This window comes from Myiozetetes cayanensis, unplaced genomic scaffold (assembly GCF_022539395.1).
Source record: "Myiozetetes cayanensis isolate MyiCay16 unplaced genomic scaffold, myiCay2020 scf16, whole genome shotgun sequence".
Classification (NCBI taxonomy): domain Eukaryota; kingdom Metazoa; phylum Chordata; class Aves; order Passeriformes; family Tyrannidae; genus Myiozetetes; species Myiozetetes cayanensis.
Genome location: NW_026087270.1, coordinates 4,085,000 through 4,099,796, shown reverse-complemented (window position 1 = coordinate 4,099,796; position 14,797 = coordinate 4,085,000). Strand labels below are relative to the sequence as shown.

Genomic DNA, 14,797 nt, shown 5'->3' with positions numbered 1-14,797 from the left:
ACAGTAATTGAACTTGCCAGGGTCTGTCATCCTGTGATTGCATTTATCAGACTTTCTTTTGTCAGCTTTGTTGCCACTATCCTATCACCACGATAGGTTGTCTTATTCAGCCAAGGGCCTGGAATGTTACAATTAACATCAAAATTATTTAAAGGATTTTTATCCTGCACATAGCTTTGAAATATGTTATTGTATTTTTATGGCATTCCTCCTCCCCCCATTCATCTATCTGCTATGTGCCTGCCAAGTTTTCAGTGCCCTTTTTTATTAATGATCAAAGCTATTGTGCCCAGATAAAACAGGGGTGCCCAAACAGTAGCTGGTGCTCTGCTTGTTGGGATCCTGAAGGTCATGATGCTGTTGCACTTAAATATATGTCCTGTTTTACCATAATGAGTGCTCACATCTCTGCTTCCCTCGATATGTGCACTACGTAGCCATTCCCTTTCCTGTACCTGATCCTGCAGTGCAAAGGGAGGAGGAGATTCTCTGTTCCCTTCACAGGCTGTACCTTTTTTCTGGTCACTTGTGTTAACATCATTTTTATTTGCTTGGCATAATTGCAGAACAGCTACAACTGTTTTGCACCATTGTTCAGAGGAAAAGGCATGGTTATTGTGAGGCAGAACAATCTCATTCCAACAGGTAGAGAGAATTTTGAAAGCAAGTGGGAAAATATAGAGAAATATCCCAAATCATTTAGTATAGACATTCCTGTTTGGGATTGTTTTTCTCCATCCAAAAGAGCAGTGTGATTAGCAGCATTGCACATAGATTTTTTTTTTTTCTTCTCTAAAATGAATTCTAAAATACAGTGTGTTTTCTGCAGATTTTCTGACCTTGGGGTCGGTCAGATTGTAGCAGTTGAAGAATCAAACTGTGGGTGACTGAGCTGTGCAGTGACTGGTAACCACACCCTTGTAAATCTGAGCCACTTGTCTCAGTGGGAAAGCAGTTTAGGAGGTATGAGGTGGTCATAGAGTTACCAGCTCTGCTCTTGTGTTTTTGACAGTGATCAATTAATAAAGTTAAATGGCAGCAGCTGTAATATATCAGTAAGACTACGTGCAGACCAGAACACCAAAGGATAAAAGAGGTTTGTGTTTTCTAGTGTTTCATTTTTCTTGAGTGATAATGAAGTACATTTTTTCTATCCTTAGTCTAATTTTGTGTTGTGTTTCCTCATCTGTCTTTTTCCACTTAATTCTGTAAGAAGTTTCTACTTCTTGGGAGACGACAAACACAAGGAGCGTTCTGAGCAATGTTTGCTCTATTTTTCCTGCATCCACCTGCCTCCCAGCATCCCTATCTATTTCAACTGCATCTTTTACTCCATCTCATACAACTGAAACTGAGGCTTTCTCAACATTATCCTTTTTTTCCTGGAAATTAGTATTAAAAATAACTCACTAAAGGCACTGATCTAAGAACCATTATGATCATTATGTATTTTCGTTTTGTCACCAAGTCCATGGGTTATAGGGAGAGGAAAAATAAATCAGTTGGGCTGAGCAAGACAGAAATTGAAGGTGGAAGGGTTTAAGATCCAAGGGTCTCAGTTATTAAAAATCAAAATAACTATCTATAATATTTTAACCAAAAAATTTTATGCTGACAGGTTTGTCATGAGTTAAAAACCTCAGTCTTTTCAGCAGTCAATTATGTTTGATAAAAGAAAGCTATCTGGCATACTGGACTAAGCAATGGGAGTCAAGAGTTCTGGATGCTGTCCCTGGCTTCTTTACAGAGGATGAGCCATCTATTTAAGTCAAGATACATGGCAAGCTTTTTTCCTAGATGAGATGTGAAAATGATCTGTTAGGGATACTCATTTCTGCAGTGCTGAAATTCTGAAAAACTTGGTCCCTTTCTGGCCTTTGGGAGCCCTGAAATTGGGCAAGTTACTTCTGAGTTTCTACCTGTTTCCATTTACATTAAGATGTTAGTTATTTCTGTGCCCACCGGAGAAATATTCAGAAAATGTCTCAGCCTCTTCTCTGATTGCATTGATCAGAGTATGCTTTGATGATCCATGATGCTGGAGGCATTTAGAGAATACCATGTATGAGCTGGTGGAAGTAACTGCTGGGGATGCTGAATGCTGGGGGGAAGGAGGAACTTAAATCTTTCCATATTTGTAGTGTGGCCCTTTATGCTTTTCATGGGGTGGACGTCTTTTTTGATGTTGGTTTCTCTTAAATATAGTGACCTTGAAGAATGGAATTATTTATCTTTTAGTTATCTCTGTATTCTTTCCTCTCCTTTCTTCCCACTTCAACATCATTGAAAGTAAAATAAATGCAGTTGTATTATATATGTATTTGAGACTATGTACGGTCACATATGTTCTCTTTCATGTGCAACAGGTTATGCAAGGTTTAATGTATTAATCTTTATTTTTTCTTAAAACATTTCCTTAGGCACGTAGTTTCTGTGTTGATGTCATCACAGGTAGCCCATATGCTTTCTGATGCATTGTTTTGTCTACAGTCTAACTCAATAGTATGCAATTTGGAGCAGCCTTAATTATCCTACAAACCATTTTGTGATAATGAAACCAAATACGGTGTAGACTTGGCTGACATCTCTGTGATATTATTTGGCACACCAAGTATTTCTGTTTCAAATATAAATTGGTTACTGCTTTTTCAAAATATGCATTCTATTAATTAAATGTATACTTGAGACATCTTTCCCCTCACCCCGCCCCTCAAGCTGTTATAAGTATTCTCTTGTTCCTTGTTCTGTATGCAGATAGGGTTGGGTATGGACTCCTGATTTAACAAGAAATAGACTAACCTTGTGGTCTTTAAGTCCTACAACTACAGTGAAGTGTGCAGTACCTTTCCATATAACTAGGTCTTTTGTTCCACTAGAGAAAATTATTTGTTAGAGAGCTTTTTTTTTTTTTTTTCAGGGTTTAACTGTAACAGTCTATACCTAACAGACCTGGGATTGCAGGGAGGTGGTTAATGTGAATTAAAGGATCTCTGTGATACAGGACTAAAGGGCAGAATTACATTGTTGTTGTTGTTGGCAATCCCACTCGTGCGATTTAATTTCTCATTTTGCATAAAGTTTAAGGAAAAGTCTAATTGGTCCATATACTTCTTTTTGAAACTCTCTTTATTCAGGGATGTTCTGTTTATGCATTTTCACTGGTAAGTGTGTGTCTTTGTCCCTTGAAATCCATCTATTTATTGCAGTGACACCTACTGCTGAGAGAGCTGATCCGCAACAGGATCGGTTACTGTTAAACTTGGCCAACAAGCAGTTCATGACTCAACCAGCAGATGTTTCTGTGGCTCAGGTCAAAGGGAACTTATGGACTCGGGTTTTTTTTCTTTGCTCCTAGCATTAAGTGCCAGGAAAGTCAACACTAGGTACAGACAGTTGACCTGACCAGTAGCAGGAGGAACTGAACTAGGGCCCTGAGGATCTGCAAAGACCAAAGCATTAGTCTGTTGAGCCACTGTGCTGGCTACAATCCAACAGTGTCAGACAACTGACTATCTGATTGCATGCCTGGATTTTAGTAATGATTTTACATACTTATTTGATGATTTGTATCCAAGCTTATGCTTCTGACAGGTGCCCTTGTGAACAAAATCTCCCTGGGCTATCACATTTGAATATTTCAGTCAATCATACTTTGATCTTTGGGACATATGGGCATTTGACATTATATTTAGTTGTGCACAAAATCTAAGTCTAAGCCTTTGTGAAATGAAAATAAAATCATCAACCCGGCATTACAGTTTTGGATTTAAATTGTTTCAAACTATGCTTTGAGTTCTGTGGTCTTAACTCTTCTTGCTTGATCTCTTTGTAATTGGTTCAGAGGGCCTGATCCTCCTGTCCTCACCCAGCTCAAATGCTCTGCCTTGTATTTGGAACTTGCCTGTGTGAGGAATGCAGGATTAATAGGGTCAACATTATGTTTCTTTTAATATTATATAATGGGTTAGAGTATTGCAGACTTCCAGCGCAGTGCGGTGTCCTCAGATGAGAACAGGAGATTCAGACCCCATTTCATGCTGTAAAAATGACAAAAAATGAAATCATAAATATGCTTTGCGAAGTCTTCCAGGCATTTTGTTATTTTATTTGTACTGTGTGATGGTAAAGTGGATCGTTAAAAGCTTAATTTTAAGGTTTCTTCAATCTGTTGTGGATGCCAGTTAGATTAATTAAAGTGAATGATCAGATAGGAGCTACAGGAGATTGATCAAATTGGAGAGGGTTTAATCAGTTGTATACATTCCAAATTACATGAAAATAACAAATTTAAAAATACTGTTTCTAAAGTAACAGCAGCTTTAGTTTAATTGAAGCATTCCACAAATAAGACTCCAATTTGAATTTTGGTATTGCTCTTATCTTTACTTTTATCATCAGGAGATCACTAGGAAAAAAAATAAAATAGATTAAGAATCAATGTTTATAAGCTAAAAAATAATGATCCCAGATGCAACTAGTGCCTGGAAAAAAAGATCAGGTTTGTTGGTTTGTTTTTTTTTTTTTTTTTAATCTACTGAACTTTCAGTACCAATTATTTATCTTTCTCTTCTTTGGATCTGACTTCTTAAGTATATGCAAGTGAAATAGAATAAATAAGAAGGAAAACAGATTTTGCTAAGTCACATGCAAAGTAGCAATAAATCAAACAGCTTGTCTGCATTCTTCTAATCTTTCTATTCTAATCTGTGAGTGAGATTTATAAATGACCTCTTCTCTCCTCTCTGCTCATCCTCCTAGATTGTGATCACAAACAGTTCACAGTCCTCCACTCCATGGGTGCTACCAACCAAAGTCTGTTCTAGGGATTTATCTTCTACTGATCAGTTATCAGCCCCAAACGCTGTGCTAACTAGAAAGTACCCTACAGATATAACAGGTATTTTAGAAAGCAATTGTCTTCCCAGCCCGGAGTGGAAGCAGCAGAGCCTCAGCAAACAATTTTCTGTCTGCTAATGACTTTTGAAACTTCAAAATCCCTCTGCTAACCCTTCTTTAAGACATAAAAACTGTTGTGGAATGAGTTGGCTCTGTTGTTAGTAAAGGAGTACTTTGTTTTGGAATCAATAAGCAGCTTGTTTAAATATCAGCACTACAAAGCAGCTATAGTTTTGTCAAATGCCTTCCTGGCTCCCCCCCTGCGTGGTCCCACACGGCCGGGTGCTGGAAGATGGGTGTTCCTGGGAGGCTCCAGCCCCGACCCCGGGGATCCAGCTGGGACTGGAGGAGCTGCCCAGTGCAACCATCACTTTGTACCCAATATGCTCGACTCGTGCTTCAACACAGCTTTTAGTTTTTAGAACGTTCACATACTTTGTAGTAACTGCAAAACTTAAATGTGCTAAAGTGACTAACAGTAAAAACAAATTACCAAGCTGGCCTTAATAAAACTAAAATAAAAACAAATAGATAGGACACATTACCTGTAGGCTAACGTTTTTGTTGGTTTTTTTGTTTTGTTTTGTTTCATTTTGTTTTTTCTGTTTTTTAAGGACATTGTTATACTCCGGAAACCATACATTTCCCTAATATAATTTTATTATGCCCCCAAGGAACAGGACACCTACATAAGCCAAAAAAAAAAAAGAAAAAAGAAAAAAGGAAAACTCCTATGAACTCAATGCAAATACCCTATTTTACATAAGTAAAATGAGAATAGAATCTGGCCTAATGTTTATTTCATTTTATCAGATTGGATAATGCTGTCCTGGTGGCATTAAATACAGCTGATCTCTTGCCTCCCCTTCCATGCACACATGGTTTTGTTAAAATATAACTATTTACATCTATGTCTCTTAGTATTGCCTACAAATCAGTCAAAGAAGAATAGGTCATCTATCCTGCCCTACTGTTTATATATTAATCATCTGGCAAATAAACCGCTCAGTATCCTACCCACCTCAGTAATATTTGTGATGTAATTTGTTTGGATGCCCAAATGTCACCAGCGTTGATTGTAAGAGATGAAAAAAATGTACTTGCTCAGCACACCAAGCTCTGGGCTAAAATGTAAGCATGAAATCTCTGGTTTATTTTTGTAATAATGTTTACAGCTGTTTAATGACCCTGAAAGGGTTCAGTAGTCTGGTGTTCTGTATTTCTTAACAGGAGTGTATTATGCTTATAACAGCCTTAGTTCAACTGTTTCAGCTACAACAATAAGAACAATATTTAATAAAAATTCAATATATATTCTGAAGGTTCTCAGCAATACCTGTTTACGAGTTGCTAAGAACTGAAGCAGTCTGTATTGGAGTATTTAGAATTTGTCAGTGGACCACAAGATGATGTAGATATATGTGAATTTTTCTAGCTGGAAAGATAAATACCAGGTCTATATTCTGAAAGCATAAGTAACAGTGTGTGTAGCTCTAACTGCTTAGAGGATCAGGGCCAGAGCGAGCTTGTCGTTTAAACACGTGAGCTTGTAAAGCATTACTTTGCTTACTGAACTGTAAATCTTTTAACTAACCTAATCTAAGCTATAATAACAGCACAACAGTGGTTTTAAAATGACTGTTTTCTCTACAGCAGTGAAGAGGGAAAAGCTTTAGTGTGTGTGTGTCCAGCAGGAATGAACAGGTGTAAATAAGAGCTGAATTTGGTCCATCTGTTTCCAAAGATAACAGGTGTGTGTGTCTGCACATATGTGTCTGTATACAGATATATATGTGTCTGCATATGTTTACATGTGTGTGTGTAGGTATAGATTTATCTTTAAACTCTTTCATTCTATTTGCCATTTTTTTTCCCCTCTATTTCCAGCAAGAGGAAGCTGAGCTTCTCGTATTACATTAATGTAGTTGTGATGACAGGCATTTCTGGTGTCATAATTGGTTTTAAATTCCAGTAATCCATTTCAAATAGTTAAATAAAATCTGTGTGTTCAATTGAAATGGCTAAAGTCAGAACTTTCGTTATTGATATCACAGGAAATAGTCTTGAGGGCAAAAATGTGAGTGAAATCAAAATAACTATTAGTATCATCAAAGGGACTTGAATGTCTCACTGTACCTTCATGTAGCAGATGAGAGAGTATTTTTATAATATATGTATCCTGTTGTGAATTTCATAAGCTGAGTGCCCTCCTCGCAGGGATGGGAAACCACACACCACAGCACGGTGATGGTGGGTGTGGTGGTTCCTGAGGGTGCTCCTGCCCTGCCCTGAGCAGTGTGAACCAGCTGGGTTGCAGCCTGTGTGTGTAGCAGAGTGAGGTCGGGACTTTTTGGCTGGAGCAACTCGTTTGGGTGAGAGCTGAGGGTTTGTTTAGGTTAGGAAGGGCAGCCTGTAACAAGTCCTGAGACCAACACACTCCTTACAGTGCCACGTCTTGAGGGACGCTGTCTTTAGAAAACATTTGAGATAATTAAAGGTCAGAAATTTACTACATAAACTTCAACAAACATATTTTGAATTTCTTAACCATCTCAAATTTGATTTGCAGTTCATTTTGTAAACATTTGTTAACTACTGAGAACATTCTGCTTCTGTTCCCAGTGCAAGCGACAGCAAAACATTCTGTGCTTTCCTTATAGGAAAGATCAGAATCATGAAAAATAATGTAAAAGACTATATATTTAAAAATTGAAAGCTAGATATTTTTCCTGCTATGGACCATCACAGCAGCACTTATAAATGGACGTTTCCTGATTTTTTGGTTTTGGGCAAACAAGAAGGGCAAGTAATAATGAAGTAAGATGTTGTGCAAAAGTATTTATTTTGTCAAAATTGCAAATGGATTATCTGTTGAAAGCTAAATTTCAGTAACTTCAGTGAAGTCCATTCAGGTGGGGCTTGCCTTTTTTTTTTTTTTTTTTTTTGGGTTAGTTGGTTGGTTTGCTTTGTTTTGTTTTTTGGTCTTTTTAGCATTTGGTTGTTGGGGCAGAACAGATACAGTAAAATGGTACTTCAGGCCAATCTGAGGAGAATGGTTGTGCCTGTAAGGAAGTCCATGGGGAGGCAGAAGGACTGCAGGCTGTGGACATGTCTGTGATACAGAAGCACCCTTGCACCTCCTGGGTGTTGTGGAGAGCAACCAGGGAGCAGTTCTAGCCCCTGGGGAAGAGGCTGTGCAATGACCACCTTGACACCAAGGTGGGTACTGTGAACTGCAGGAGGATCACTGAGGAATGAAAGCTTCTTACCCCACCTGGTGTAACCCTGTCTGGTCATATATCTAGACAGGGATGATGGATAAAGAGGGGGAGAATGAAATTGCTAATTCTTTTTAAGAGAGGCAAATTAGATTGAGTTCTCTAATTCATAGTGGAATAATGGATGAGAACGAGTTTTGTTTCTGTCTTTCATATGGATACAAGTTGAGATTTTGGTAGGTTTTGCTATGAAAGGCCTGAAGAGTACCAAGAGTGATTTACATGAGAGCTGAACAGCAGCAGGTATCCCTGTGTTCAGAAATGCAGTAACTTGGCATTGCAGGAGGAGAAATTTCACTCTGAATGCCATGGTTATACTTTGCAATGAAACTGGGCTGGAGTGAGGAAAGGAGGAGACAATTCAGAGCCAGAGGCAGGAATGGGATTACAAGAAGCTGGGGGCAGGTGAGGGTGGGAATGCAGTTTAATGGAAGGACTGTAGTGTTTGAGATTGTGGTAACTGGATCCCAGAAACTGCACAGCTGATGGGAGTAGGCGGCATTCAGAGCTCGTTATTGCTCACTAAGCAGAGGCTTTGCTGACCTTTCTGCATATTTAATCAAAAATATATAAAATTTTCCATGCCAAAAGATCAATCTGTGGGGTTCAGGCTCCCCCAACTTGATCAAAATTATTAGTCTTTAAATGAAAAATTATGGATTTGGTATTCCTCTTAATTTTTTTTTTTAACTCATTCTATCTACATTCTACATTACATGTATCTGTATGTTTTTGAAAGACAGAAAATAGAAAAAAAGGAAAAATTGGAAGAAATTATCATGTTCCAGCTATGGGTGCTGTTACTTTATATTAAAGTTATCTTTGAAAAAGAGGCACTGAATAACTAAAATCTCAACCATAACTCCCCACCCCAATCCAAATAACCATACATTTGAACTGAAGCTTAGGGTTAAACATCAGAATTAATAAATTCCACTGGGATCTGTCAGCATTTCCAAACTTCGATAGAGCATAAAATGCTAGAATTAACTACCCAAACCTTTCTGAGCATGTAAAGGCACCAGTTCCTACTGAGATCAACTGAAAAAATGAAATTCAGACTGCATTTTTCAAGCTGTTATAGAATAATGACAATTCACAAAGACTTTTCTAGACCCTCTTCAATGTATGTATGTGTCTGCACATGCTATGCATTTCTTGAATTTTTGTGTTCTTGTTTGCCAACATGCCTTATTTAAGCATGGTGGGGAGAAATAACACCCGTGGTATGTGGAATCCAGACAGAAAGTAGATTCTTGTTTGGGGGGTTTTTCTTGTGTTGCTTTTTGGAAGGTTATTTGTTGTTTATTTTTCTTTAAGAAGTGCGTAGGTGGATACTCAAAATCTCAGTCAACTTCAGGCAATGACAGACCTAAGCACAACAACTCTTAAGTTGTTTAGTTAATCCTTTTGAACATGAAATTTGTTTTGTTCTGAAAGTTAAGCAAACTTTCAAAAATTAAAAAAAAAAAAAGAGGGTTTGTGTGTACTCACATTTTGAATGATTGTGGTCTGCTGCACAGAAAACTTGCATAGCAACTAAGAATTTTCTTTGTTTGCTGCATGGCCTTGGGTGAACACCTGGCTTTATTATGCTTCCCTACCTTTGGAAATCAGACACTGCATGCTAAACTTAAGTGTGGTCCTTTTCTGTACTTGATCTCTTTCATATTTTTATAAATAGTAACAATCACAGTATGTAAGTGATGGGTCACCAACAGGAGACCTGAATCTGTTAAATTTTGAAAAAGATCTGCTTTACAACTGAGCAAAATTGTGTATCTCATATTCATCTTTAATACACATGAATATACACTTCCCTCTACTTCCAAGATCTGAATTGTGTCACAACTTCAGTCATCCTGCCAGGACCAAATAGGTCTCCTCTCAAGGACCTCCCATGCTTTTTTTTTTTTTTAAGACCCCTGGTCCTGCAAATACTTAATCAATGAGTGGAACTTTGCTTTCAAGGGTCACCCTTTGAAGTCTTGTGGACTACTCCCACGAGCATAATTACATGCATTTTAAATATGTGCCAGATTTGGACCTTGAATTGTCTATCAAGTGGCCACTATGAATCTGTGTGAGGAATAGTGTCCACCTGGAGTGTGCCTGTAGCCCTTGTAGAAGGAGTAGTGAATAAATGCTTTTGGCTAAGCCAAACAGAAGGTTGACCAAATTAATTTTTTAATAACATGCAGAATTCAGTAGTTTTGTGAGTGAATTAAGTGTTAAATCACTCCACTGAACAACAAAAATCTTAATTATGTTCTAATATAACCTTATAGCATCATATAGTTTGAGAGTTAGTTATGTGAAACTTTATAATTTAAACAGAATTTTATAGATACATTATATCAGTATGGAGTAGAGAAGTGGCAAGGATAGATTATTGTGGACAATTATGCAGACCAGAACAGAGCACTTGTGTTTAACAAACAGCTTTGAATTCTAATTTTCTGCAATATACATAGTGTAGGTACCATTTGCAGTCATTACTGTGTATTAGGAAAGTTATTAAAATTCTTAAACTTGTTGAGGCTTTCCACAACACCTTCCCCAGATTTTAATTGGTTTTATCTAGTTCCATAAGAGAGCTCTTTAAAACAAATCAAAGTGTCTTAAATCACCTGTCTTACCCACCGAAGGACAGAGATATTCCTTCTATAATCTGGCAAGTTTTCCTAAGAACAGAAATCTGAAGGTTCTCAACAACGAATTAAAAGACTTGGCAGAAGATAATTTATGTGCCTTTTGATGGGCTCAGTTTCAAAATGACAAAATAACAATGTTTTGTAACAGAAGGGTTAAATCTTAATCTCAGAGGTTTACAAAGCTGCTAGTCGCAGTCTCCTTAAAATTTAATATACCTCGTTAATGCTTACTTGCAAACACTGAAGGATTTTTATGATTATAATCATGTGTTACAGCACCTAGTACTGTTTCTAAGCAGCATACTAATCAGCTTAATGAGATATTACTGCACTTTTTGTTGACTAAAGCAAAATCCCTTTTATTGTTCTAAAGCTTGTCCTTTATTTTTTCCCAAAACATTATCTTGTTTTATTGTACACCAGTAAATATCATACCATCGGTTTTTTGTCAAATCATAAAACTATCTTTCTCATTGTAGAATGTATAATATATTGAATATGGTTAATGGAACCGAAAGTTACAAATGGATTTCTATTTTGTTCTTTTTCTTTTTTCTTTTTTTCCTGGCTTTTCTAATGAAAATGGGAGAGATGCATAAGATTTCTTTTTCTATAGATTAAGAAATGCAGACAGGTGCAGTTTCACAAGAAAAAGGACAAGGGAGGTGGTAAAAACCTTTGCCCCTTCTGTAATAATTAGGTTTTGAAATTGTAGCATATTTTAGAATAGTAATTAATAGTTCTTGGTAAACATGCAGAATGATGAAAGTACACGTATGATCAAAATTGTGTACCACAGTTGGCATTTAATACACTTTTAATTGTTTTTTACACTAATTCCTTTGCGTTATTACGAATAGGTGAAACATAAAATGCAAATTGTACGTCAGTGATTCAATGCTTGTAACTCTTTCACAGTCTGAATCTAAAATATCTTCTGATTTTCAGAGATGGAAGAAGCTAGTTTGTGCCTTGGTGTTTCTTCAGCTGTGCCAGAAGCTGACGCCCATCTCAACAGCACCATACTCAATGGGCAATATTCAATGAGTCAGAAACTGCACCAGATCACTTCCCAGCTCAGCCATGCCTTCCCAGAGCTCCAGAACAGGCAGAATCCAGAGGAAAAGGCATCAGTGCCGCTAGAAGACAAAAGCCACATGTCCATAGCAAACCAGCCCATCAGCAGTCAGATGGCCCTGTTGGCAAACCAGCTCAATAGAGAGGTGGATACCAGTTTGAATGGGCGTGTGGATCTGCAGCAGTTCTTAAATGGACAGAACCTGGGGATTATGTCTCAGATGAGCGACATAGAGGATGATGCCAGGAAAAACAGAAAGTACCCGTGTCCCCTCTGTGGGAAACGCTTTCGATTTAACAGCATCCTGTCACTGCACATGCGAACTCATACTGGAGAGAAACCATTTAAGTGTCCCTACTGTGACCACAGAGCAGCTCAAAAAGGCAACCTGAAGATACACCTGCGTACTCATAAGCTTGGAAACCTCGGCAAAGGACGTGGAAGAGTCCGAGAAGAAAACAGGCTTTTACACGAGCTGGAGGAGAGAGCAATCCTTCGGGACAAACAGATGAAGAGCAGCCTCTTGCAGCCACGACCTGATGTGAAGGCACAGCAGCACGCCCAGCCAATGCCGCTCGCAAACTGTAACTTGGCTGTGCCACCTAATCACAGCACACCTGATATTTCAAACCCTGTGCCCTCTCCAAAGCCAGTCAGTGTCCAGGAAGAAGTTGTCGCTCAGACAGCTGGGTTCAGGTGCACATTTTGCAAAGGCAAGTTTAAGAAGAGAGAAGAGCTGGACAGGCACATAAGGATCCTGCACAAGCCTTACAAGTGCACCCTGTGTGACTTTGCCGCCTCACAGGAGGAGGAGCTGATCAGCCACGTGGAGAAGGCTCACATAACTGCAGAGTCAGCACAGGGCCAGGGCTCCAACGGGAACGGGGAGCAATCCACCAATGAGTTTCGCTGTGAGGTGTGTGGCCAAGTGTTTAGCCAAGCCTGGTTCCTAAAAGGCCACATGAGAAAGCACAAGGATTCCTTTGAACACTGCTGTCAGATCTGTGGGAGGCGATTCAAAGAGCCTTGGTTTCTTAAAAATCACATGAAAGTTCACCTGAATAAGTTATCTGTAAAGAACAAATCTCCTAATGATCCCGAAGTACCTGTCTCCATCAGCAGCATGTCCCAGGAAGCTCATGCAAACTTGTATTCAAGATACCTGTCATGTTTGCAGAGTGGGTTTCTTCCTCCTGACAAAGCAAGTTTAAGTGAACAAAATCCAATCTATAACAAAGGAGACATGCCCATGAAAGAGAAAGAAGTCTTAGGGAAGCTCCTTTCGCCCATTTCTGGCATTGGCCACAGTATTGCTGAAGGGGATAAACATTCTTTATTGGGCTGTCTCAATCTGGTGCCTCCTCTGAAATCCAGCTGTATAGAAAGGTTACAAGCTGCCGCCAAAGCGGCAGAGATGGATCCAGTAAACAGCTATCAGGCCTGGCAGCTTATGGCAAGGGGAATGGCCATGGAACATGGCTTTTTGTCTAAAGAGCAGCAGATACAGCGCAGCCACGAAGACACTTTGGCAAATGCTGGAGTTATGTTTGATAAGGAGAAGCGGGAGTATGTGTTAGTAGGAGCAGATGGCTCTAAGCAGAAAATGCCTGCTGATTTGGTTCACAGCACTAAAATGGGCAATCAGAGAGACTTGCCAAACAAACTAGACCCTTTAGAAGGCAGTAGAGATTTTTTGTCACATGGTATGAACCAGGGACTCGATTACAACTTACAAAGTCATGGAAACGTAAAAGAAAAGCCAACTGAATGCCCAGACTGCGGAAGGGTTTTTAGAACATACCACCAAGTGGTCGTTCACTCCAGGGTCCACAAAAGAGACAGGAAGGGAGAAGATGAAATAATTCAAGGTAGTCTCGATGAGCGACGTGGGTCTGGAAGTGATCAAGAGTCTCAGTCTGTCAGCAGGTCGACAACACCAGGGTCCTCTAACATTACTGAAGAAAGCGGAGTAGGTGGGGGTCTCTCGCAGACGGGGAGTGCCCAGGAGGACAGCCCACATCCTTCCTCACCCTCCTCTTCAGGTATGATAACTTCTCCTTCCCTCTCTGCACTGAAAGCTTCATAGCTATATTTGAAATCACAGCAGCAAAGGAGTTTATGCGTTCTCTTGTTAGGTCGTTTCCTAGCAGTCCACAGGGACATGGTGTTATTTGCCAGAACATCTGTGTTTGGGTTCCCGCAATGCCTTCGAGGTTAATTCTCGCCTCACCCTTTTCCCTCTCCAAGGGCAGGTTTCCCAGCCTTTCAGCTGTCACCTCTGCCACCCCACCGGCAGCAGCGTGCAGGGTCTGCACAGCCACCAGTGGCAAAGTCACTTCCAGGGCCTCTCCCTCCAGGTTTTGGAAGGTGCTTTTTGTCTCCTCTTCTATTCATGGTGTCTCTCTTGCAGATCTTTCCGTGTCCTCCACGGAAAAGGGTGAGGAAATATGTCTTTGAGCTGCAGTTAATAAACAGCGTGTTGGCTAACCTCTCTGATTGCCCTTATTCTGACAACCATGTCACTTGCTTAGCTGAGATGTGTCCTTGTACCTGGCCACTGGACTGATTAAAAAGAGATTCAGAAATACAAATGACTAGCCTTTTGACAATCTTTTAACTTATGTGCAGATTTTAACATGTATGAAGCCTTCTGCTTAATTCACATCTATTGGAAAGTACAAGAAAAATAGAAATTGGACTGAAACATTTTAATTGCATTGTATGTCATGTTAACTTGCTGTGTATAAATAGCAAAGCAGATAATATTTCATTGGAGATGTCTATAAAATATTGAGCTTCCTGGTACAATTTTTAAAGTTACTAGCCTATGACTGCTGAAATAAAATCTCCAAGTAATAACAGGTAAGATTTCTGGCCTCATGTATATTTCC

The 14,797-nt window shown here is 39.1% G+C and overlaps 1 protein-coding gene across 8 annotated transcripts in view; it reads left to right on the top strand.

Annotated features, from left to right (window-relative positions):
- ZNF536 (zinc finger protein 536) overlaps positions 1 to 14,797 on the top strand; it is a 346,468-nt gene that overhangs the window by 147,136 nt on the left and 184,535 nt on the right. For all 8 annotated transcript variants that reach the window (XM_050311211.1, XM_050311207.1, XM_050311210.1 and 5 more), the window contains one exon: positions 11,777 to 13,948. In XM_050311211.1, coding sequence (XP_050167168.1) covers positions 11,779 to 13,948 — 2,170 coding nt within the window. In that variant the 5' untranslated portion in view covers positions 11,777 to 11,778. The remainder of the gene's footprint in view (positions 1 to 11,776; positions 13,949 to 14,797) is intronic.